The 25,642-nt window shown below is 40.4% G+C and overlaps 1 protein-coding gene across 1 annotated transcript; it reads right to left on the reverse strand.

Annotated features, from left to right (window-relative positions):
* Nucleotides 1–881: 881 nt before the first annotated feature.
* LOC137634166 (uncharacterized) lies at nucleotides 882–24,964 on the reverse strand. The gene is made up of 2 exons (XM_068366424.1): nucleotides 24,772–24,964; nucleotides 882–7,095 (listed from the first exon to the last, which is right to left on the reverse strand). The coding sequence occupies exons 1-2, from the start codon at nucleotides 24,787–24,789 to the stop codon at nucleotides 4,663–4,665; spliced, it is 2,451 nt and encodes an 816-aa protein (XP_068222525.1). The 5' UTR covers nucleotides 24,790–24,964; the 3' UTR covers nucleotides 882–4,662.
* Between the last annotated feature and the right edge of the window lie 678 nt (nucleotides 24,965–25,642).

Consider the following 25,642-nt stretch of genomic DNA (forward strand, 5'->3'; position numbering starts at 1 on the left):
GATTTGTGTGAGGGATGTTGATTTCAATTGATTTAGTTTTATATAACATAAATCACATTTTTTTTTTAAAAGGATACAAAAGTTATTAGTGTGGTTGAAGCAAATTTGTGGTCGACTTTCAAATTTGTTTCTTTCAAATGAGAATTTGATTAGATATATGAATTTGGACTAAAAGCCCTGGTATTAGGGTTGAGTATGGTCATTTATCCCAATTTCAAATTGAAAATTTGTATCGTATTACAGTTTAAGATAAGTTTTATGTTATGAACCCTTTCAATTCTTTCAACCTGAGAGTTTGCTATGTGGAAAAAAAGTTCTAAAACAATACTTCACAAATTTTCTTGTATGTAACAATCATGGGTGAAGCAGTTCTCAATGTTTTGCCTTAATAAACGGCCTTCATTACAGGAAACTACTTTTTCAGTAAAAATATAATAAATATTGACAAAAAGAAAACATTTTTTTTGTCAAAGGAATTTTTTTTATGGTTTCCTTGCAAATGGATTTCACAAGAATTATCAAATAGATTTTAATATTCCAGTACCCTATAGGAGTCATATAATTTTTGCGATCCATATAGTTGGGCCATGATAAGATTTCTTACTGTTTGCATGTGAATATCTTTTGCTTTTAGATCATCACCCACAAAGTCAATGTGTTTGAGATTTTTTTTTCAACTCGTTGGTAACTTCAGATAGTGTTTGGTATTATCGTTACTAGTTGTGGTGTTTTTTTTTAGACAATTTCACTCTTTGATATTGTCAATTTCCAAGTTCTTTTTTTTTTTGTCATTTCGTAATTAAGTGCATACATATATTTATGAGGTACACAACAATTCATTGGTTAAATAAATCAATATAAGGATTGAGTGATACAAAAGAAATACACTTGATTTTTATTGCTTTCTCTTTTGACATTACTTACAGGTATTTACATATAATAAATATATACACAAACTCTATATAAAATACGCTTCATTTGCTTCATAAAGCCATCTATGAAAACTGCCAAAAATGTCACCTTTAAAATTTTGTTTCTCGTGGAAAATATCTTTGGCTTTATTCTTCTCTGCTCAGCTTTATAGAACAAATTACTACAGTATAAGTACATCTTTTCTTCATTTAAGGCTGCACAAAATAACTCTGCAGCCTTAGAGAACAAAATGATATTTAGATTTATATTTTTTAAACATTTTTTATTTTTCTTATAATTCATTACCATAACCATTTGGTCATCCTATTAATGAGTAGGATCACAGACAATTATGGGATGGTCCTAGGCGGTAAGGGGGAAGGATAAGGCATTTCTTTTATCCGCAATGCACTCCACGGCCCCTAGCTCCTTACCAGCCTTCCAAAACCCCCTATGATAAATAAGCAAGTGAAGTCTGTCCTTCGCTCCTCAGTCGAGAGGGGTGTGCAGGGGGCATCACCACCTGTGTCCTTTTCTCTCGCCTTTGAGCCGGGGAGGGGGGACACGATGTCATTAGTATGTCTTCTTCTTCCGGGAATCGCTGGGTTTAGTTAAAAGCTTTGAATCTACCGTGAGGGAGGAAGTTTCGCGAACTTTGTGCATGAACTACTCGATACGTTTTGCTAAAAAGAGGAAAAAGGAGAGATATAAACGTTAAGATTAAAACCCGAAGTGAAGGTAAAAGATGCGTGCGTTGGTATGGTTATCATGGACGTGGAAGATTGAAAATCTTTGAGTGCAAATGAATACCTGTGAACAGACTGAAAAAAGAATGCCATTGGTTGCCTCTTGTACATTTTGAATTTCATCCTCGGAGTTATGTGTGGGGGTTGGGACGGTGAGGTAATTTTGCCGCTTAACTAATTGAAAAGACTACTGACGAAGGCCCATGGGACGCCAGACCCACCGGCGGTGGCATGCCGTGTCGTGTGCTAATCAATACGGCGGGGTAAGGGGGGGAGAGAAGGATTGGGGGCGTGTTTTTTCGAGGTTAGGGAGGGACTGGGGATTTAGTTCTCTCCACTACCTATATAGTTTTTTTTTCTGTCATTAATAATCGAATAAATTCACTTAGCTGAGTTAAGTTGAGGTAGCAGCAGTAAATCGAAGGATGTCTACCCTACCTAGAGAAACAATGCTGTTCCTCTTCGATTCAGGATTTTCTTAATTACCTTTGAATTTGTTTCAGCAGATAATTTAAACAAGGATTTTGGGTAATAACAGGGAGAAAGTTTACATTGAATTTATGACGGTTATTAAAATGGGTTGACAAGGGCTTATTAATTTTTCTTGGAAAACATGCCAAGAGAACTATAAACTATTGCTCTTATTATTATAATATCATTATAAACGAAACTTGACACAATTACTGTTCATTGCCTCTGTGTGCATGTGTCACACGAAAGGCACAAAGTGCTCAAAGGGAGTTTGCCATTTTAAAACCAAAACAAGAGACCAATGACTAATGAACGACACAATCTTGGAAAACGTGTTTTGATCATAAGTGCATCTCATACTAATGACTTGTGTGTATCAAGGGATACACTTAACAATGAATTATAAACTCTATTGGTTCTGCTGATTCGTCTACAATAATCTGTAATCTGTACTTCTGAGCAATAGTATCACAAACAGTCAAAAAATTGAGAATTTCTGTAGAGCACAACCAAAAGTCATATATATATTTATATGTATATATATAAATATCACTCAGCTTACACTCGAGGAATAATCCCACAAGTGGTCACAGCCAATTTAAGTATTATTACATTATCTAATACCTAATAAACATTACTTTTAAGGCAGAGCCATTGTACTTGACACTTGTGCCACCTGTTGTGAACACTACAGATGTGTTCCCCCTTAAACCCGACGGACTTCACTTGCTTCATTTTCGATGATTAACACGTGGCTTCAGTCGCAATTAACAAATTCAACGAAAAGTTATGACGGTGAGAATCCAATAAGCCATGACAAGAGTCAAGATGAGCAGCTTACGGCAATAACTTCGAGCGTGATTCTAATTTGGAAAAGCTCCCTTGCCTGCTCACTTTCCCCTCCATAGAAATTATGACAGGAGTTAGGCCAGAAGAGTGAAAAAATTTGAGATACATTTCTACTGTGTAAATTGAAATGAAAACAAGAAGCTTTTACATACGGTATCTTGATAAAAAAAAAATAACATTCAATTAGATGTCTTTTTATCAAGATTAAACAAACTCACATTGGTTATCCAAAGCTAAAATATTTCGTGACAACGGAAAAAGAAAAAATAATAAACATAGAAAGACATATAGGACCCTATATATGAAATAAGACGTGGAGTGCAATTCACAAGGAAGGGAAGATGACTCGTGAGAGCCCATAACATACATAAAACTTTTTTATCGGTATAGAAAGAAAAATAAAATGCTTTGCACTTCGCTCCTTCATCATGTCTGCACTGCTGTCTATGGCGATCACCACGACTAGAATCAATGAGTCATTCTATAGAAACATCACCAGAGATCATTGTAACAATCTGGGCTTCAAAAATTGTCGACACCAGTTTACAAACTGAAAACTAAATTCATTTATTGCCTTTAATGACATCCGGATGTACAATTTTCAAATATGCATATAAAAGAGCATAATTTGGTCATACTGATATAATGTCTGAATTCCAGCTGTCTAAAAGTATCCACAACATTACAACAAAAGATTTTAGTACACTGCTGTACTTTGCAAGAACATACAATCTGAATTTGGAGATTTCTACAACTTATCTGGTGTGGACAATCTACTGTACCCATTGGCACCAAAAAAAAAAAAAAAAAAAAAAAAAAAAAAAAAAAAAATAAGGAGACATTAATTGACATTGGTGACGTGTTTAGACCCCATATACAAATTCTAGGGTAGACACTTTTAGCATCCTGGCTGAACTCACTTGGACGTGGCCACAGGAAGGCTGCAGGTGTCGTACAAAGGAGGAGTTTAGTTTGAACTTGTAGGTGACCCAGAGCAGTCAATGCAACTAATTCTTGGCTTACTCTACATATATATCAGTACAGAATAAAATATTTGTAAATACTGAAAAGATACTGGGCACAACCGCTCATGAGAAAAAAATATAAAAAATTAACAGTTCTGAATTATATATTTAAAACTGAATATAAGCACCTTTTTCCTACTAAAATACTCAATAAAATTCACTTTACAATAAGCATAAAAAATATTTGGCAACTTATATAAAACTCTGGTACGGAACCTTTATATATTGCCACTGTTTTATCAGTAAGAAAGTAATGTTATGCAGGTACACTTTGTAACATTATAGAAGGGATGCCATGATCTGTCCCAGGAGGCATGTGATGGTAAATTGACAATTTTTGACTATATACTGTAAAGTGTAGTTAATTTGTCTGCAAAGGGGTGTCAGAATAACTCTGTAGCCTCTTGTCTGCTGTGATGCCACACGAGTTGCTTTTGCCCATTATATATGGTACAGATTGATTGGCATCCTTGGGACAAAGGACATGACTGGCAAATCGCCCTAAGGACTGCATTGCTAGCCATGCATTGAGCAATGTCTGGTTGTCCACAAATGCACTGGATTGCGATGTACTCTTATTGCCCGCACAGCGGCAAACCAACATTAACACTGATTCCTTTGGAATGAAATAATAGCAGTTATCTAAACTACACTAAATGCTAAGAACCAACTAATACATTAATTATAGAATCAAGGTCCTCATTCGTTTCCAGTCTTTTAGAGGCCTCGGGGAACGATTTGAGCACATCATCTGCACTTAAAGATGGTAATTTCCATGGAGGTCCATCATCAGTACGACTGTAGTCCATATCTGAACTACTCTCACCACCCCAGTCACCATATTCATTGTTGTTCATAGAATCTAAATCTGTCTGAGATGAAAGGCTAAGAACTGAGCACCAGTTGATGGCATCTGTCCTTTCCTCCGGGGGCAGAGCAGGTGGTCTCGTTGAAGGTGATGAAGGAGGCTCTTCATTTTCTACCTCTGTGTCTGCCTCTGCTGAAGGCCCTTGTCCACTACTATCTGTATGAGAATTATTTGGAGGTAAAGCCTGATACTGTCGAAGATGGGGGTTTTCTCTGTTATCAAAAGTTGTAGGATGTTCTGCTGGTAGGTATTGAGAAGTTGGATATTGTACAGTGGGAGAAGCAGTAGTGTAATGAGTCACAGAAGGTGGTGGTGTGGAAGGCGTGGACGGAGGCAGTGACACTGGCGCTGCAAGGGGAGATCCCACTAGAGGGGCATGCATGGGGGGCAATGGTCCCTCTGTTGGTGTTGGAGATGGAGTGGGAGAGGACGGCATGGGCTCAGGACATGTCTGAACTCCTTGATTAGGAGCTGCCCCTTGCAGATGAGGATTTGCAGTGTGAGCATGTGAATGTGCTAATAATGAAGCTACACTAACACCTTCAGCTTCTAGTTCACGCTCTATGTGCCTTAAGGTATTGCAGATGAGCACAGAGCGATGAAGGCTGGGCTCTGGAAATTGCCGAAATCTGTTTAGTTTGTACATGGACACGTTGAGCACTGACAATCGCTGCTGATGATAACAATTTGGTCTTGCAGCTCCTTGAGTAGGGTCACAGTAAGGAGACATGCATCTTGGAGGACCACGAGATGGAGGCATAGTTCCTCTTGCACTTGTGTATCCATTTGAACCATATCCGTATCCACACCCAGTTTCACTCTCGAAATTACCATAGCCCTCAGATGCTGGATAGACATATGGGTTAGGACTGTAACTTTGGCGTGAATTAAAGTAGCTTGTGGGTTGACCATAGGTGCTGCTGTTGCTGGGACTGGTGCAGGTTTGATTGTATGACTGAGAAGGATAATTTGATGGAGAAGTGGTGTAATTCCCACAATCATTAGAATAGGTGTGGGTGTAGGGAGAGGCACTACCTAGTTCTAAATAAGACTTCCCATTCTCATCACACTGAATTGATTGGTTTGCGCCAGGTTTACTAGGCGATATTTCCATGTACTTATTAGTGTTGGGCTGAGATCCATCGTAGAAATTGCAGCTTCCCCAAGCTGGAGTAACAGGTCTGGAAGGATAAGCCTCTGGTGGGTAGGGATAAGAGTGAGGGTCGTAGGCAGGTGTAGTAAGTGTTCCCTGGTAAGCACTCGTTACTACTGTCCCTGTTTGAGCTGCTGTTACAGTTGTCACACTTCCATCACTCACCAAGGAAACTGTCGGTACCCTTTCCTCATCACTGCAAGCAGTGCTCGTGGTGGTGGTAGTCATGGTAGTGACAGAGCAAGAGTTTAAGGTTGAGGCTACGAATGGTGAAGCTAGATTATTCAGGGGAAGTGGGGATTCTGCTTCTGCATCTTGCGTGGCCGCGTCGGAGATGGAGAAACTGGTTGGGATTGAGGAAGTTTGAACTGCTGGGGACAGCGGTGGTGACGACAGAAGGGGAGCCTCATTGCTGCTGCTGTTGTCCGAGAGGGAAGTGGAGGGATGAGGCAGAACTCTGGAGAGTGATAGTTGGAGGGATGTAGAGGCCGCGGTGGTGGTGGTGGTGGTAGTTGTTGTCGAGCACGAGGATGAAACGAATGACAGACACTGGGACGCTAACGAAGGTGGGGAGGAAGAGACGGAAGGCTCTGCTGATGATATCACTCTGCTACTATCCACTTCATCATCAGAGGAATTGTCTATTGAATTGCTATCAATGAATCCTGAGTCTTTGTCCTCCTCATCGTCAATGAAATCATCATGTTCATCGTCCATGGATTCGTCTTCCGAATCGGTAAAAACACTGGTACTAGAGTCCACTTGCACACAAAGTGAGGAGGAGGTCGTCTCAAAAGAAGCGGTAGAGTCACTCTGCTCTTGGGCGAGCAACTCGCTGGTGGAGACCTCGCTAGTATTGCTCTCCACGGAGGTGGAGGTTAGCTCGCACTCGAGGGCCGGTGTAGAAGCGTGGGCGTGGGTGAGGGCGGGGTGGTGTAATACGTCCTCAGCACAGAGGGCGTGGGGTGGCGACGTACAGATCACCTTGGCTGGTACGGCGTCAGCGCCTTCGTCTTCGCCAGACCACCGCCGCTTGCCGCTCGCTCGAGGAAGCCCCATTGTCGAGTGCCCCTGTGGAGATAAAAGGAAACACGTTAACATGACATATGACCTTCAATATGTTAAACTAAATTGCTTGAACAATTGTTACATGATAAGCAATATACATTAACAATATATAATTGGCATTACGTTTGATAAATTTTCTTAAAAATATTCAAATCAATTACTACACTTTTAGTTTAGAATTTATTGTAATTTGATATAAACAGGAAAGGGCCTTAAATATGAAGTTTATTACTATATTTACTTAGAACTGTCTGGATACTTATTTTTGTTTGGAAAGTCTTCAAAATTAAAATTTTAGTTTTATTTATAAATACAATCATAACAGTATGCAAGTATTTATGTGAAATAATATTTCATAAAATGTCTAATACTAAACTGTTATTTAATAGGAAGTTTCTCATAAAGACTACATAGCCTACACACCCAAAATGACCCAGCCAACTTTAAAAGTCACGTATATATATATATATATATATATATATATATATATATATATATATATATATATATATATATATATATATATATATATATATATATATATATATATATAAAAGAGCAAGAAAACTTAGCTAATACTTAGGCATTGTAACTTTAGTAACGCAAATCGAATTGTTTCAATGTATTGTAAAATTGAAGTTGATAAGATTTAGGTAATAGTTTTCCTGTTATTCTTATGTAATTTTCATTAAATACAAAGGCATATGTTGATATATAAGTGATGATATTCAATGATGGAAACCTTGGTCAGAGTATATAAAGTGAAGTGAGCGTAGCGCTGTGCGTGGTGGGAGAGCGAAGTAGGTAAAGAGGGCGGGCTGGCACCTTGTTCGAGTGTACCAGACAGACTTGGCTTCGGCTTAACATCGCATTATTTTTATCATATTATATACTTTCGAATGTGGTTTATCACAACCGTTACATATAGGAAAAAATGTAAAATGATTTAATTGATAAGGCAAAGTCAACGTTTTGGGTATTTGCACAAGATATGAAGAAAACAGTGGAATCGAATGCGAGCCGTAAAAGAGCGAGTGTTGGTGGTGCTATCCTTGGTTCGTTGCTGGTGCTGCTGGCTGGCGCAACTCTACCTCACACCACTGCCTGTCTCTATCTTAACCTACCGTCGTTCTAACCATTGCCGTGTCATTTTATATAAGAAAGCTTTGAATCATAAGGATGTATTTAATAAACATATTCGAAACTTATTTCTTTGGCAAAGATGTATCTACTACAGTAATATAATACGAACATAATTGGTGTTTCAAAAGTGTATACACGAGCGCGAATAGACTAGCGATAGAGGGAGAGAGAGAAAGGGAATATTAGTTGTAGTAACCTTCGTTGTGTTACTGCAGTGTGACTAGTAATGAAAAAAGGAGGGCAGTCACCGTAGACTTCAACCCCACTTTTCTTTTTTTTAGGAGATTAGGATGAAATTCTTCAGTTAGGTTTTTTTTAATTACATGAATGTTAAATACCGTTTAGGTTTCTACTGTTATTGCACATTTATGCAATATCTTATAATTATCTACATTCACGGTTTTCTCTACTTCATCAACTTTTCTCTTATTAAAATATTAATACAAGTTTTATTGATAGAATTAACGAGTTACAGTTTTGATATAGTCAATAAAAAGATTTTAGGGGTATAATAATGGAAATCATATGAAGTTGGGTTCTAATCCCAACAGTCTGACCCATACAGAGCCGACGGCAAAAGGCGTCTACCCACCCACGTCCTTGGTGACGCTTGACGCTGTTACCTGGTAAATTCTCCTTGCCCTCAGTAATAAACTCTAAGGAAAATATTGAATAGTGTAAGATATTTGACCAAAAAGATAATTTTTATATATTTGAAAAAGAGCATTCTCTCTCTCTCTCTCTCTCTCTGTCTCTCTCTCTCTCTCTGTCTCTCTCTCTCTCTCTCTCTCTTATATATATATATATATATATATATATATATATATATATATATATATATATATGTTGATGTAAAGATATATATAATCAAGTTTAACTGCTTTTGCAAATATTACGTTTTTTATATTATCCCGTTTTCTCGTATCATCTTATACTTCGTAAATGACATGTTGAATTTTCTCTCTCTCTCTCTCTCTCTCTCTCTCTCTCTCTCTCTCTCTCTCTCTCTCTCTCTCTCTCTCTCTCTCATATTATATATATATATATATATATATATATATATATATATATATATATATATATATATATATATATATGGATGTGTGTTTGTATCTTGACTCAATTGATGTTAGATTGCTTGGATACGGAAAAACTATCTATCATACGTGATGAACAATACTTGGGCAGTATTTTTTCCCATTAAGTTTTTCGTCAGGGACTATGGGGGTCATGGACTTAAGAGGCAAACTTTAGTTGACAGGTCAAGGTCGCCTCCGACGAACTTTCAGAAGAAACTATCCGCTGCAGAGAATTTTAGTCTCTCCCGTTGACCGCGGTGCATCTGGCGACTGAATATTTTAGCAAGGAAATGTTTGCCGGGACACGTGTTTGGAGTTACCGCTCGGGTTTGAAACGGTAGCCCCTTCCTTCTGAAGTCTCCAATTTAAAGAAAATGGGATTGGTTGGCTAAGTGGAAGCCTATGGAGAAAATTATGACTGCTTTAGTGTTTGGAGGTTTTTCTCCTAGCTTGAGGTCATTTATATAATTTAAGATGGGTGTTTGATATATATGTTGACGAATCTTCGATTTGCAGACGAAGACAGAATTTCTAGGTCGATAAACCTTGGGCAATGTTGTCTAAGTAGCGGCACATTACCATGGCAACGAGGTAAATAAGTGGTATTTTCTAGTCGAGTGGCTGGTGGTTGGGTTTGGTTGTGCGCATGCGCCGACGAGTGGAGGAGCAGCAACACCACCACCACCAACCTCCCTTGCGCTGCTCACGCTATAACCTTCACTCTCTCTCTCCAACTGCAAACAAGATTGTCGTTCTTTTATATATATATCCCCACCCCCCAAAAAAAGAAACTAACTTGGAATTATTTTCCTAATTTTCAGGAAACGTTCCCGCTTTTCTTAGTCCGGACGAACGAACAGAACTAACAATAATATATAGACGTTCAAAATCTCTCCATTTGGAACTGCGCCAGCCTTTGGTGCCCGAGGGTCGAGTGTCGATAAGGGCGTAGGTTGTTGGGTGGTCGAAGCGGGAAAGAACCCTACGAGCACCCAACACCAGTATTCTGTCTTGTGTAAGATCGCACCAACACACCACAGCCTTCATTAGCTCTCCTCTACCTTCTCCTACGAAGCTACGACACTTTTGTGCATGGACTTCACGAATAAAGTAACTTATAGAAATGAAAATATCTAAAGTAATTTTCTAATAAGAGATAGATGTTATGAGGATCTAGGACTCCGACTCATTACGAGTGAGGATCATCGCCTACAGTCTGTGCCAACCCAATGAGGTGATGGCACTCAAAGGGACATCGTGGGTGGAAAGGGAAATGGCTTACTGCTCGAGGACGAGACTCAAGCTATGAAGAACACAAAGTTCTGGTTAGATGTAGTGCTTCTGCCTCTCTCCTCTGTCAGTGACGTAACAGGTGGACATAGGGTCTCTCTCTCTAACTTCAGCCTAAGATTTGCCGTGTAGTAAGTGAGAGAAGCGAAGGCGGCTGACAATGACCGCACATGCTGGCCTCTTCTTGCCACCTGTTGGCGCTCTCAACAAACGTTACTCGGACAACAAATCGACTCTCCACTTGACAATAAAACACGCCTTCAACGCCAAACGTTTCCCTCACCTCCCTCCCTCCCAATTCCTTCCACTAGGAAGGCCATGAAGCAAAGTTTTCCAGCTTTGAGCTTGGATTTCCTACCCTGCTAAAGTCGACTAACGATATTTAGTTAAATAATTGAACAATGTGAATAATATTTTCTGAAGAAAACAGTATAAGGGAAACTTTAGTTGCATGGTTCTTAAAAAAGAACATCAAAAGATAAGGGAAAGAATGAATCAATTAAGTAGGGAGAAGTAGAGTATGGGAGAAAGATAAATGTCATATAGATTGCGTTCAATTTTGTTTCTTTTTAATTCTGCATCGAATTTTCTTTGTTTTGATTCCTCATATTTCTCGACGGTATTTTCTTGTTTTCCTCTGAGCTCTGTTTGTTAGACTTGGTTGTAGCGCCCCCGCATCGCCCTGCCCTAGCGATATCAGCCTCTACGTACCTCGAACCTAGAGGCGAGGTTGGCTTGCCTCCCGGATGTTTTGTCCGACCCACGTAGCAACCACCCAACTCCGTTATTCCAATTTGGACTGTGAGTCAGCCGCGCGTGAGGGCTGAACTCCCGTCCCATTGGTTAACTTATTGTTCGACCAACGACAGAAGGGCCTCGCATTAATGGCGAAGCGCGCCATTTTAAGTCTAGCGGCGCACGGCAGTAAGGGTTTGAATCCTTCGTCACTGACATGCGCTCAATGCCTGAGGGAACTCAACCAACATGGCCGTGCTACATTCGCCCGTCTGATTCAGCGCTGCAAGGGCCATATTGGAGTGGAGTCAGCCTTGAGAGGAGGCCGGGAGAGAGGGTCGGCAAAGGGAGGGAGGAGGGTTGTAAAGAGGGAGAACCAACGGTGACTGGCCGTGGTAAAGGGAGAGAGGATGGTAAAACCTTCCTTCGGTGCGAGCGGGTGAAGGGCGAGATTCGCTTGTACTGCTAGTCATATGTTAGTGGCTAAAGACTTGATGGGGCGGTTGTAAATTCTATCGCGTCGTACATAGGAGCGAGTTTAGCGTGCTTGCGCACCCGACCTAAACTTGCTTCATAAGCACCTGGCGCAGGGAAGAACCACCTCAGTGTGCGGTTGGCGTAGGAGCGAGAATGGCTCGACAAAGTTCATGGTATTTGCGGGTTGAACAGGGCTCCGGCGAGGCCACGTCGTCGAGCCTCAATGTTCCTCTCTCGCAGCTGTGGACCAACTGGCCCTGCAGCCGCTCACCGTCAATTTCTACCGGCGACGGTTTCAAGATATGTTCGGATGCGTGCACACACACAAGAAGTTTCTCAAAACATTTCTAAATGACATGCCATGAGTCACAGAACGTCAACATTTCTCTCTCCCTCTCGCGTAGGTTATAAAGGAGGCTGCGTATTAATGAGGATCTCCCTTCGGGAATTGACATTTTCAAAGAAATAGAAGATAGGGAAACTCGTATCAGCAAAAAATATTTGTCGTTAACTGAATTATATCTTAATTTCAATGATAATATGAATGGATATATTTCGGCATGCTAATATATATTTAAAGTTCATGAAAGAAGTCTCTCTCTCTCTCTCTCTCTCTCTCTCTCTCTCTCTCTCTCTCTCTCATATATATATATGTATATATATATATATATATATATATATGTATATATATATATATACACACATATATATATATATACACACACACACACACGCTTGGTTAGCACAGCGATTGAATTTAAAATATATAAGCAGATAGCAGAGTATGAGATGGCAGAAATGAATTTAAGTAAACCTATTAATACAAGTACAATATTTATTTATCTATTATTCAAGTTCTCCCGGGTAGAATAGGAACACAGCGTTCCTACCGAGGCAATTCTCAAAGGAAGTCTCATGGGAACATAGGAGAGAATGAAAGAGAGACCTCTATGGGTGGGAAGTCCCCACCGGGTCTTTATGAGCACAACACCAGCAGGAGCAGAGATCTAGGAAACTCAAAATGTTCCAGGTACTCGTCGGATATCCCTAGTTACACACATACACACACACACTTATATATATATATATATATATATATATATATATGTATATATATATATATATGTGTGTGTGTGTGTGTGAGTGTATGTGCATAAACTTTGTTAAAGAACCTAATTCCTAGACGCGAGGCCTTCAAATATCTTATCATAGAATATCTTTGAGAGGCTTATCATATCTTAGAAAGTGATAAGAAATCCGTGGATTCCCCTGACACCCCAAAAGAAGAACAATTATAACATGGTCTTTCCAAACGAAAATGAAAAATGTTTCACAGTTATATTTACCACAACGTTTGCTGAAACAAGATACGTACAATATATCCATTTGAGGGATCTTTTGTTCTTGTTTTCTTTTTACGGAAACGGATCTATGATTTTTGGCTATAGAAAACCAGGCACTGGGATCTGATGTCTATCATCGCCCATATAAGCAAGATTATTTGAATAAATTTCACGCTGTTTCAAGTTCAAGTTTGGCTCTAATATTCTGAAGGCAGAATTTAAAAGTTCCATACTTATGGTACTTGTATTTACTACTGTTGATTTTGTTATGCTCCACCATCGCTGCGACACGGCCTCTATGATTTAACCCCTCCAAAAGAAACCCGAAGGAGACTGATTTTAAATCTGCAACAGCAAACTCGCGTTTGCCAACTGTTAGAGCAACGCGTGCAATCACCAGCTGGCACGTTACAGCTGGGCCCGAAAAGACATGCTTCCCACCACACCCTTCAACAATTTGACTTAAAAGGGTAACTCCTTGCGATATCATGTAATTGGCATTACAGCATTGAATGCAGACAGAACGAACAATTGCGAATGAGGCATCATCGGCAGCAACCTTTCCGTTGCATCATCAAATACAGTCTGAAGCGGCCGAAAGTGTGGGCGAGAGCGCCTGGCAATCCAAAATCGCAGGATATCTGCATCAGCAAATCCATGAATGATAGTAGTACACGCACACATACCATGCAACAAGTTTCAGATTCTCTCTCTCTCTCTCTCTTCTCTCTCAAGACGAAGTGGAACGGAACGGAAAAACGTCACAGGACTCCAGGGCCAAACCCATGGGCAGGAAATACCACACACTCGCTACCCCCCTCCCTCCCAAACGGATACCCCACTACCTCCAAACTCCCACTCTGCTCCCGTCCCTCTCTTTCTCTGGCTCATTCTCTCGAGACTCCGTCCCAACCCATTCCCGTCCTCTTCCACCACCCCACATCGTGGGTTTGCTCAACCTCTCTCTCTCTCTCTCTCTCTCTCTCTCTCTCTCTCTCTCTCAATTACAGTGCGCGCAGACTAAGATATATATATATATATATATATATATATATATATATATATATATATATATATATATATATATATATACTTGTAGCCTTTCTTATGTGTTCAAAGTAGAAAACTTTTTTGCTTCAATTTTTTTAAGTTCAAACGATAATATATATATATACAATACATATTTTTTCTATTTTGACAATAACTTGTTACCTTTTTTATATGTTCAAAGTAGAAAAATTTTTTGCTTAAATTTTTACAAGTTCAAACGATAATATTCCCATGGAATAGTGTGTGTGTGTGTGTGTGCGCATGTGTTTTTTTTTTTCCCCGCGCCCCTGTGCTCTCTGTCTATTCCCTCTCGCAAGTGTCCCCCTCCCCAGCACCCGTCCCTATCATCCTGCCCGTGAGCGGCCCTGACCCCCTAAGATCCCCCAACTCTCAAAAACCCGCCGCCCGTCCCTCCCTCGTTCCCTATACTTCGCGCTCTCTCATGCTGAAGATGGGAAGTACCCTAGGGGAGGGGACCAGGGGAGAGAGAGAGACACCTACGCATCGTTTTTGACTGAAGAAGAAAGATCATCAGCGAGTAAAGGAAATACGGAGACCATCACCCTAGATTTCCTTTGCGATGACGCAACTCATTGCAGTGCCATAGAGATGAGGGGATCTTTTTTACCCGGTTTCTGATTAATTGTACTACCGTATTAGTATTGTAATCTGGTTTTTATTAATTGCCTTTCTCAATTTAGTTTTGTCCCTCGAAAGGCTTTTTATTAAAAGCAAAACCTCGCAACTCTAAAGAAATCGGAGAGTATAAATAAACTCGAAACATCAACAAACTGCATCGATATTAACAGGCGGCCGGGGAAGTCTCGGAAAGGCATTGCATGGAAATTCGTCCACCTGTTGTGGCTGAAGTGATTAACGCCATTAAGCAACAGCACCTCTCCATCTTGAGATCCTATAAGGTATGGTTCAACTCTGCCGAAAAAGTCTTACCGCATAGATTACATGCTCATGGCAGGTTTAAGCATCGCCAATGGCCACCAATGGCCAAGGATCGTTCATCCTTCATGTGAGGGTGTAAGGGTGGGCAGCAGCATTAGTTTTAAAATTGTTTATAAGCATTGAGAACTAAAATCAATCAGGACATAATTACATCTTCATGAACAGATACCGTGCATATACTAAGTTCAACAATGTTTTCGTATAAAAATGTCTTCTTGTCATTGGTCCAAAAATTAAGTATCATCAAAACCTGTTGTTCCTTACGTATTTGCGGCATTTATAAGTTAACTTATAACACTTGGGGACTTGTGCCAGCACTATCTCTTACCCTTAAGACTCGAGGGCCTCCCATATTTTTCTATTTAACATACTTTAAAACTCCCTCGTTTCTACAAGACGTAAAGGGCGAATAGTTTGAAACGCCCTCTTACTTTTCTACAGAAGTTGATGGCTCCTTCATACGAGCGTCTACGAGACTTTTACTATAACTTGCGTTGCAGAGGCTGCCATGGGCTGCTAGTCCAACGGTGGGTGAGGGTGAGATAAGCTGGAGAGGGAGGGAAGACCTCCACCCTTCAGCTACCCCTGCTAAAGCCACCCTTCACTTTAGGCTCCCCTTCATCTCTCTCTCTCTCTCTCTCTCTCTCTCTCTCTCTCTCTCTCTCTCTCTCTCGGACACGTGCTGCTCGCGTACGATTTTTTTTCTATACGCCTATTCAATACATCTAAGTACGTAGAAGGAAATTAATTTCTGTCTTTCTTTTCAGGCCTCCTGTGTAGGGACTTAAGTTTGATAAAATAAAGTCTCCCATACACGAAAGAGGAGAGAGAGAGAGAGAGAGAGAGAGAGAGAGAGAGAGAGAGACCTGTGGAACTCTACAATTCACCGCTTTGTTCCTCCTTTGTTTATGGGTCACAAGGATTGTCCTTATTTTGACTTACTTTTCTATGAAACATCTGCATTGTTTATTGGGATGACAAATGAATGAATGATAGTTCGTAAAAAATTCAAGATTTGTTATTTAATATTTCAGGCTCTCTCTCTCTCTCTCTCTCTCTCTCTCTCTCTCTCTCTCTCTCTCTCTCTCCGCAGAGGAAAGGGGAATCACCATTTGAGGGGAGCAGAAGGAAGGGGAGGAATAATGATACCATTTAGGGGAGGAACAGAAGATGTAGGGGAAGACTAATGGGGAGGAGAGGGGAAGACAGAAACAATGGGAATAAGTGAAGGAAAAAGACTGAGGGAAAAAAAGGTTAGAAGATATAGATAGATGAAATTAAAATAATAGTAATTTAATAATGATAATTCTGAGATATATAATCTTTGCTTTTCTGTAAAGTACAGGTGTAAGTTGAATATTTGTCAAAATGGTTGAAAACTTTACATGCAGGTGCATTGGATTATTTTATTAGAAAACGGAGGGAACAAAAGCTTCCTAATTATATAGGGTAGTTACGAAAATAATGTAAATTAATAAAATTATTTGTATTTTATAATAGATTAAAAAAATAATCTGCTTTTTCGATAGATCATGTCATTGCAACTGTGAGACTGTGCTTTGCTTGCTGGAACGTTTTAAATAGGGGTGCAGATTTCCTTTTGATGCCCATCAGGATACAAGGGGCAATCCTGCAATCTCTTTGACCTGATCCCGTCGGATGTTGGCGTCGGCGGGACGGTCTTTCGGGGGGAGGACTTGGCGACAGTGTCGTGGCGCCACGCTATACATAGTCCCAGTGCCGGGGCCCTTGGCTAACACCTACCTCCTCCTCCTCCTCCTTCTCAAACCCGTTCCTTCAGCTCTACTTTTGCTGATGGCCTGAAAAGCGTTTCCTAAGTTCTAAGGATTGCTGATCTAATTTGCATAACGTTTACGGAGGGCAATCCTTCCACACAATAACGATAGGGCATTGCATAACGCGTCTCCGCCTGTAATGCCATTCCTTACAAGTATCGTTGATTGTTAAACATGACGTCATCATCCCGTCAATTAGTAGGTAGGCAAGACGTCTGACGAATGGCACAAGGGAAAGGCACAACACACTGGTGGTATGGCACAGATGGCTGAAGAGGAGGAGTCATTATGCATGTGTTACAGATGTTACGACGACATCAGGATGCTGTTGCAGGGTGTGTTGAAGTGGAGAGAAAGAGAGAGATAGAGATAGAAGGAGACACAGACTAGAACGGGACGGGGAAAAGTAACTCCCTTGTTCTTACGCAGGTGCAGGTGTCGTGCCACACTTAAGGAGACTGGGTATAGGGTGTGGGTAGTGAGGAAGAGGACAGGGCCATTCCTCCTCCACCAATACCTTCTGCCATCACAGATGGCAGAGGTTCTTTCACCGTCGTCGAAGAGACAAGATCTTGTTCGGTCCCAGGGAGTGGCACATAATCCCCGCAGCCCCTGAAGGAGAACTCGGCGTTTTCAAAAGAAAATGTCTCTTGAGACTGATGACTGGAGGAGTACCTAGGAAACCTCGGAGAAGATAGCTTTCAAATGCCCTTGTATGTTCGCTTCATAATTCTACCTAAAGTTATGGAAGGGAAAAGAAATGCCATTAACGTTATGACAACGTAAAGGCAGATGCAAAGGGAGAACATCTGCCAGTGGCCAAAACGGAGGTTACAGTGGGACTCCTGCTGCAGGTACAGGTGTGTCTGTGTAGCAGGGGCAGCAGCAGCAGCGGCAGAGAGAGAGAAAAGAGAGACTCGGGTTGTTGGGTGGTGCTGGTGAGTGTATGTATGTATGTGTGCGCGTGTGTGTATATACGTGTGTGCGCGCTTGGAGGCCGAGAGAGCCAGCCGCACGCTGGCTCGATCGATGTTTCCCTAGCGTCGACACCGACGTTGCTCGCTGTGTCGATGATCCACACCACGATTGCTACCAACTTCTGTCTGCCACAGGAGGCGACCGTCATTCTCTCTGGCCCTCTGTCCATTCGGACAGTTTCAGTCTTTTTCCCCTTACATTACCTAGCAGTACCATTAGATAGATTATGGACAGACGCCAGACGTCAAGACTTCTAAGACAGCCCCCTACAGCTGGCTCTCCTGAAGAGGACCCGTTCGAGAGTTCTGGTGTGACGAAGGAGACAGAGAAAGAGAGAACCCAGCAGCTGAAGCTGAGGTCACCAAGAACTCGAAACAAAGACACGCGCAACAGCAGAAGCAGCAGCAGCTGCTAGTTGAGCGGACGAACACCTTGCCGGCACCCCCCCCCCTCTTCTACCAAACCCACCTACTACCCCACACACCTGCGGTCATTAGAGACCCGCCCCAAGCCCCTCCTTATGCCCTGGCAGACCCGAGTCTTCCTTTAAAATCTCAAGTCTCTCTATCTCGTAGGTTTCATGAGCAAGATGAAATAATCGACTTAATTCATAACAAACCGCATTTTACTCATACAAGTTTAGCAACTTCTCCACTCGAACTAAAAGTTGCGTCAAGTCCTACACAGATCCTCCTCCCTTTTCCTCCTCGTGTACTGCAATTGCAAGAACATTCCCACACCTGGTGTCAACCGGGATCCCTGACCCAGGAGAGGATGTTGGTAGAAATCTTGAATCACTTTCAATGCGCGTAATCTGCTCTCGGCTGTTGCATTTATATGCGTAAGCCTCCCCAGTCAAACTTCTTTTTTTTTTCTGTCTCCTTTTCGCTCCTTAAGCTGGAAATTTGTAGCAGTCTCATTGTTACACTTCCCGGGGTCGGATGTGCTTCTCGTGTCTTCTTAAATACAGTCATGTGCGTTGGTGTACTTGTCATTCCTGTTTACGTGTTTATTATTATTACTATTATTACTAAAACTTTAGTAGCGGGGGTAAGAGTATCCAATGAACTTTTCAGTTTAATCTTTTTCTCTTTCCTTAAATTCGATATTATTGCAGATTCTGAACCAAAGAATGAGAGAGAGAGAGAGAGAGAGAGAGAGAGAGAGAGAGAGTCAAAAACAGAAAAGAGAGAGTGGAGAAAGTGGGGGTGGGTGAGTGTGGGGCCGATGTCCGCTCCGATCTGCTGGAGTGTTTGTGGGGAAAGGGGAATGTTGGGGGACCGCTGTAGTAGGTTTCCTATGAACTCGGGGAGAGAGAGAGAGAGAGAGAGAGAGAGAGAGAGAGAGAGAGAGAGAGAGAGAGAGAGAGAGAGAGAATTATTTTGTATTTTGGAAAATGCCAACATACGTATTTAAGTCAAATTAAAAGTATTCTCTTGAATATCTAGATAAAATTCTAGTGCCCATCAAGGGCGTACTATAAAACACCGAAGAAAAGACAGGAATTAGGAAGACCCTGATAACTAAAGGTCGATTTCAAGATCCAAAAAGCTTTTTTCAAAGACTTTGGAGCCAAGTCATCCAGTTCTTGTCAAGCACATTTTTTTTTTTTTATCGGACGGTGGAGGACGAGGTTAGTTAGCAGTAGCAGGAGATAGTGAGTGACGGCGGTGCCGAAGTTCCCGACACGCTACACCGATCGCCAGGAGAGAGAGAGAGAGAGAGAGAGAGAGAGAGAGAGAGAGAGAGAGAGAGAGAGAGAGAGAGAGAGAGAGACTGGCGTTGCCGCTCCAGCCGCTATTATATCTTGCGCCCAGCCGTGACCAGCACGAGTTCCTACTCCTCCTCCAACCATGGGAAGGTTGGTAACCCTCCCTCGTACTTGACGTATGAAAGGAACATTGCTGTATTGGGAGGTCTTCCTTCAGGTTTCTTCAGGAAAGTGTACTTTCCGATATCAAGGCATAATGAATGTTAATGTAGTCGATATATAAAATTTGGCCATGGGGCTGAGGAGGCCATTCAGTGCTGATTGCAAATTAGGAAGAACAATAACTTTGAAAGAGTAAAATTGGAGACAAATTAAAAAATCTGTAAGATAAACGCCAATAATTACGATGTATAATTATTAAAATTTATATTTATAACATTCATCGCTTTTTTTTTTCCCTCCAATTACCAAAAAAATAAAAAAAAAGACATAAGCAAAATGATTAAAAGAATGAGACGACCGAATAAATGAATAAATATTAGAAAGCTCTTTTACGAATTGGTAAATACAGTATTAGGAATAAGATGTCAACTGATCCAGGAGTTCCAATAACGTGCGAACGTCACAACCGATGCCTTCGGGTCCAGGGCCTCGGTGCCACTGCGAAGATAAGACGAGGAGAGGATGCCGAGAAATCGAGAGAAAGAGAGGGAGGCAGATACACACAATCAGTTTTGGCCCCATCGTGGACAGGACGACGACGACCACCGGTGGTGGTACTCCTACGGCTGCTATACTACACAGCCCCTTCCTTCACATCATCAGTCACACTCATCCCGTACACCATTGTGACGTCACGGATCAGTGCTGACGTCACATCTGACGCAACGTCCCTCTACCTACCTCCTCAATAGCCTGCATATAATCATATAAGCAACGTTTGCCCGCAAAAACACGTGGTCGTAATATCGGCCAAACGTCGGCCTCCCCCCATTTTTTTTCCTTGACTAAGTTCATTCCATCCGCATGCGAGGGAGGGATATATGCCAGTAAGATTCGGCGGTGCGATCCTTTTTACGCCAGAGCAATTAGGTGGTTGTAATGATGATTAAAATTATGGAAATTATGTTAAAAGGAAATGGGAAGAAGCTAGACGCGACAAATAGCTGCTGAGTGAATGGTAACTTTACTCACAGCCTCCCTGCTTTTCTTCCGATAGAAAACTGTAGGGGGGTGAGAAGGAACTCATCCTTTCTTGCTGGTTCAGGACGTTTGACCGGAGAAACTATGCAGCCACAGCAGCATCAGCTCCCTGGGAGATGGAGGAGGACCCGCCAACCTCCGTTTCACGACAGGTCGAGTATTCGTGTGAACAGAGGCGTCGAGGCAAGCAGAAGTTGAGAAGTGTTCCTACACTAATATTGACCACCCGTTTTCTCTCAGGCCCAAAGACTTTGCAATTTCTCTCTCTCTCTCTCTCTCTCTCTCTCTCTCTCTCTCTCTCTCTCTCTCTCTCTCTCTCTCTCTCTCAAAACCGCGTGGAACACATTCTCGCCCATTCTTCAAGAAACCACGTGTACCTCTTTTACGCAAACAAAAGTACTCGGCAACCTTCATTCCACATACCAAACTTAACAGCGGATTGGTACGGATTAAACGTTCAACCAATTCGCTATTTACTTGGATGCGACGGTGTTTACCTTTCCGATGCTTTGCATTTAAATTGATGACAATTCGTATCTCGCAAAATATGGTGAAATACATTTCGCATTATTAATATTATTATTATTACTTGCTAAGCTACATAATCCTAAGCAATGGAATAATCTCTCGATGCTTTGTATTTAAGTTGATAGTAATTCATATCTCACAAATTATGGTATATTTCGCAATACATACTATAAAAATGGCACCTTTTAAGCATCCGGATCAATAGAATAAGCGACTGCAACTGCCTTGGAATCAAAACTATTAAAAACTCTACCATCCCTGACTATCCATGTGCATCTCCGCAAGGGATAGACAAGGTTGTTAAGTGATACCCAAAGGGACACACTCGGGGATGCCCGTCCGTTCTTGTTTTCAAGTTTCCCACCGAGGGAGAAAGGGTACGGGAGATTAGGGAGATTATCCCCTTTCTCCTATTTCCCGTGTTGGCTAAAAACCAGGTATCGAAACTACTACGATACATGAGCTGGAAATAAGACTTGTCTTTGATAAGGGCATTAGCGTAGTGTTCTCATGTCGGTTGCGATTTCGAGTTTGAAAAATATGCATGCAGGTATATACTGAATGTATATGTATGTATGTGTATATATGTGTATATATATATATATATATATATATATATATATATATATATATATATATATATATATATACACACACAGTATACGTATATATAAACAATGCGTGTATATTTGTATGTAAGTGAGTGTGTGTATATATATATATATATATATATATATGTATATATATATATATATATATATATATATATATATATAGAGAGAGAGAGAGAGAGAGAGAGAGAGAGAGAGAGAGAGAGAGAGAGAGAGACCTAAAAACAATATAGTGCCCCACATAATTGAACCTGTCCTATTGGCTCCCATGAGGTTTGGCATTTGGGGTTATACAACAGATTTCCAGTTTCCAAAATAGAGAATACACCCTTTCCCGCATGATTTGTTTTCCTAGTTTTGCTTATTTGTCATGGAAACCTGGAATACGCCAATTGACTATATATTTTCCCTTTTATTCGTCACGTGGTACCATTCCCTACAGTGTTTTGCCACACGATATTCGCCATTTTATATAGTTTATATCTGCGGTATGTGCAGCATCGAATAGTGTCTATGCAAATGCGCATGCGTGTCTAATTTCAACCCTCTCCAGAAGGGCATTTCCAAATTTAACCAATTTTATTCACGTCTGTGCTCCAGTAACTTTATTTTGCTCTACATATAGACTGTCTGACTACCTATAATTGTTTTCATACACTTAAATAAATGGTATTGATCTGTAAGTGTGACAATACCCTGGATAATTAAGAAAGGGCTTTATTTTGCGTAATTACGGTATAAGTGTAAGTTTTCTCTCATAAACAAAAAATAATTGCATAAATGTATACGAACTCACCACTAAATACAAGCGTACCGGTGTTCAAGTATTCAAAATATATATGTATGCGCATGCGCAGTAGACACGGTCGCAAAAGTCTACATGATGCTTTGAAAAGTCCTTAAAACTTCATTTGTTCCATTTTATTTGTGTATACCATTAAAACTTATTGATATTAGCCTAATGTCTCTAACTATAGTTTGTGCGACGACATTAAGAGAACATATCAGTTAATAATGGCAGAGGCTCTAGGAGGAAAAGTTTAACAAACTCCTCTCTCCACAGTTTTAGCACTATGGAACAGGCTTCTTAGAGGTTTTATTTATTCATCTAATCTTTTTTCTTTTTGTTTTTAAGCAAAAGTAAAGGCCAATTAGAATGTGAAAATGTACGGGTATTTTCTAGACCAAAATCTACAACTAGAAAACTATGAAAATTGTGTGCTTCTGGGGACAATTTCGTTCATGTAAAGAGTCTTCGTTCTTAATTATTAACGTATATGAATGCGTTCCTTACAAAGGTAAACAAACTTGAAATGAAACCGACTGGGGAGGGGGGGGGGGGTTAGCAAAGGGAAAATGTCACGATAACCATGGCCAGGTATCGAAGTCAAGTTTTCAGTCCATAAATTTGGTCTAAGATAACCATTTGCTGAGGGAAAGAAGTTACATCAAACTAATCACACCATGTGCAATTTGTTGAATATTTATTCAATTGTGTAGGTTTCCATGGTTCTCGTATAATGCTAAAAAAATAACAAACACACACACACACACACATATATATATATATATATATATATATATATATATATATATATATATATATATATATATATGTATATGTGTGTGTGTGTGTGCTCGTTACAAATATCTTAGTCGAAAATCACTCGTACATTTAAAATTATGTGAAGCACATCTACCAATAACTTCCATATTATATGATTTAGAAAGGTACTACCCATACCAAAGTCCCCGATTAACTGAACGAATTTCACATATGTAACTGCAGTAATAATACCGGTCATGGAAAAAAAAAACAATAAAGTAAGCATCCTCCGTTATCAGCAGCCACAGTTGATCACATATGAATATCAAATAATCGAAGAAAATCTGTCCCTAATAAAATAATGTTAACTGCAATGTTGCATTGAAGAAAAGTAAGTTAACAGGCGAGCGAAGTTTTCGTTCAAATCGAGTCCCGCCGCTGCCTTGCACGTCAACAAACCTCTGAGACGAGGCCATAAAAATTAGAGTGAAATATTTCAGTCCAGCCCTTTCATGTAGGGTTCCCGTTTTCTCTCTACACACCTGGTACTCGTCTAAATTTCAAATTCGCCACTTCCCGCTAAAAATACGCATATTTTGGTAATGGTCCATAGCATTCCAAAATCAAAATAAAGGAGACTTCCTAAATTCAACGAACATGTAAAACACTCTAACTCAGGGCAACCTTTCTCCAACAAGAAAGTCTCTTGTAAATGGCACAAAATCAAAATTCGAGGTTTATCACTTAATAATATTACATTTCAAGTGATTAACATAATGTTAAAGTTAAGGAATACTCTATCCATTTAGTTTACACAAGCCCAGTGGTGACATGTTGCATATAACTACACATCAGTCAAAATACAATTTCACTTCAGACATCACACAACAATCATTTATCCAGTTTATTTCGGTTAATATTTGCACAACATTCAGTTTCATAGTCACAGTAAATTCACACATAATAGTCTTTGCCACAGTAAACAGTTTTCGTGAGTTGTGAAACTTGAATATTCTGTGTCGTGTAAAGTTTAGACAGTCATTTTTTCAGATTCATCAAACAATGCACACCATGACAATAAATCTTATTTACGATAATCAGTGAACATATTCATTGACAACTCTTACATTTTCTTCATATAGCCTTTATATATAGTTAAACTTTGCTTACAGGGCTTCGTCACATATACTCGTCAAAGGCAAAAATATCCATAATTTCACGATACATACCTTATTCTGCACTGACATTTCAGCTCACATGATGCTCAAGGAGTCGGTGTGACGATCTCATGGTTAAATATTCTCAAAAATGTCTTGAACACAGAAGTCCACAAGTGATGACAGAAAACACAGGCACACACAAATTCTCTCACTGACCAACGTCGCGCACCAGCTGGGGTCGCTCTGAGAGACTCAACTTCTACAAAGTCCCTACACCGTTCGCCTGTGTGAGTAGCGGAGACCGCTAACGTTAGCGCACTCTGGTGGGATTTTGGCCGTTGTTGATATCATTCGTTATTTTTCTCCTGAAATGAAGCGCCACTGTTCTTATATGTCTTATTTATACTAAATTCAACAACTAAACTATATTATTTAAACTATATCGCGATATTGCTATAAAGAGCACCTTTTGCTCTTTTATGATTACTGTATAGCAGGATGTTGGCGAGCAAACCCGTGTGTATATACGTACGTTCACAATGACGACATGGCATGACGTAGAGAGTCGGACAAAGCGGTGCTGTTATTGCTCTCGTCCCAAGCTACTCTCAGCCTACGCTACTAACAACGGAGCTTGTAGCGAGTTAAAACACATATAAACTACAAAATAAATTAGTTGTATGTTTCATACGAAACTCTAAAATAACGAAGGAAATGCAAAAAATCCGTATAATGAAAGTTCTACGGCTGAATTATGCAACCTGATTCTAACAAAGGACGCCCTTTAATTATCAATACCTCGTCACTGCTAATATGGAATTTTCCCTGTAATTGTTCACATGGCTGGCTGCTGGGGATTCTAGGGCCTGGGATTTTCTAGTGTTGGTATGATTGTTAGCATAAATTTCAATTAAACTAGCCCAGACTGTTTTCCGTATAC

This window comes from Palaemon carinicauda, chromosome 44 (genome assembly GCF_036898095.1).
Source record: "Palaemon carinicauda isolate YSFRI2023 chromosome 44, ASM3689809v2, whole genome shotgun sequence".
NCBI lineage: Eukaryota > Metazoa > Arthropoda > Malacostraca > Decapoda > Palaemonidae > Palaemon > Palaemon carinicauda.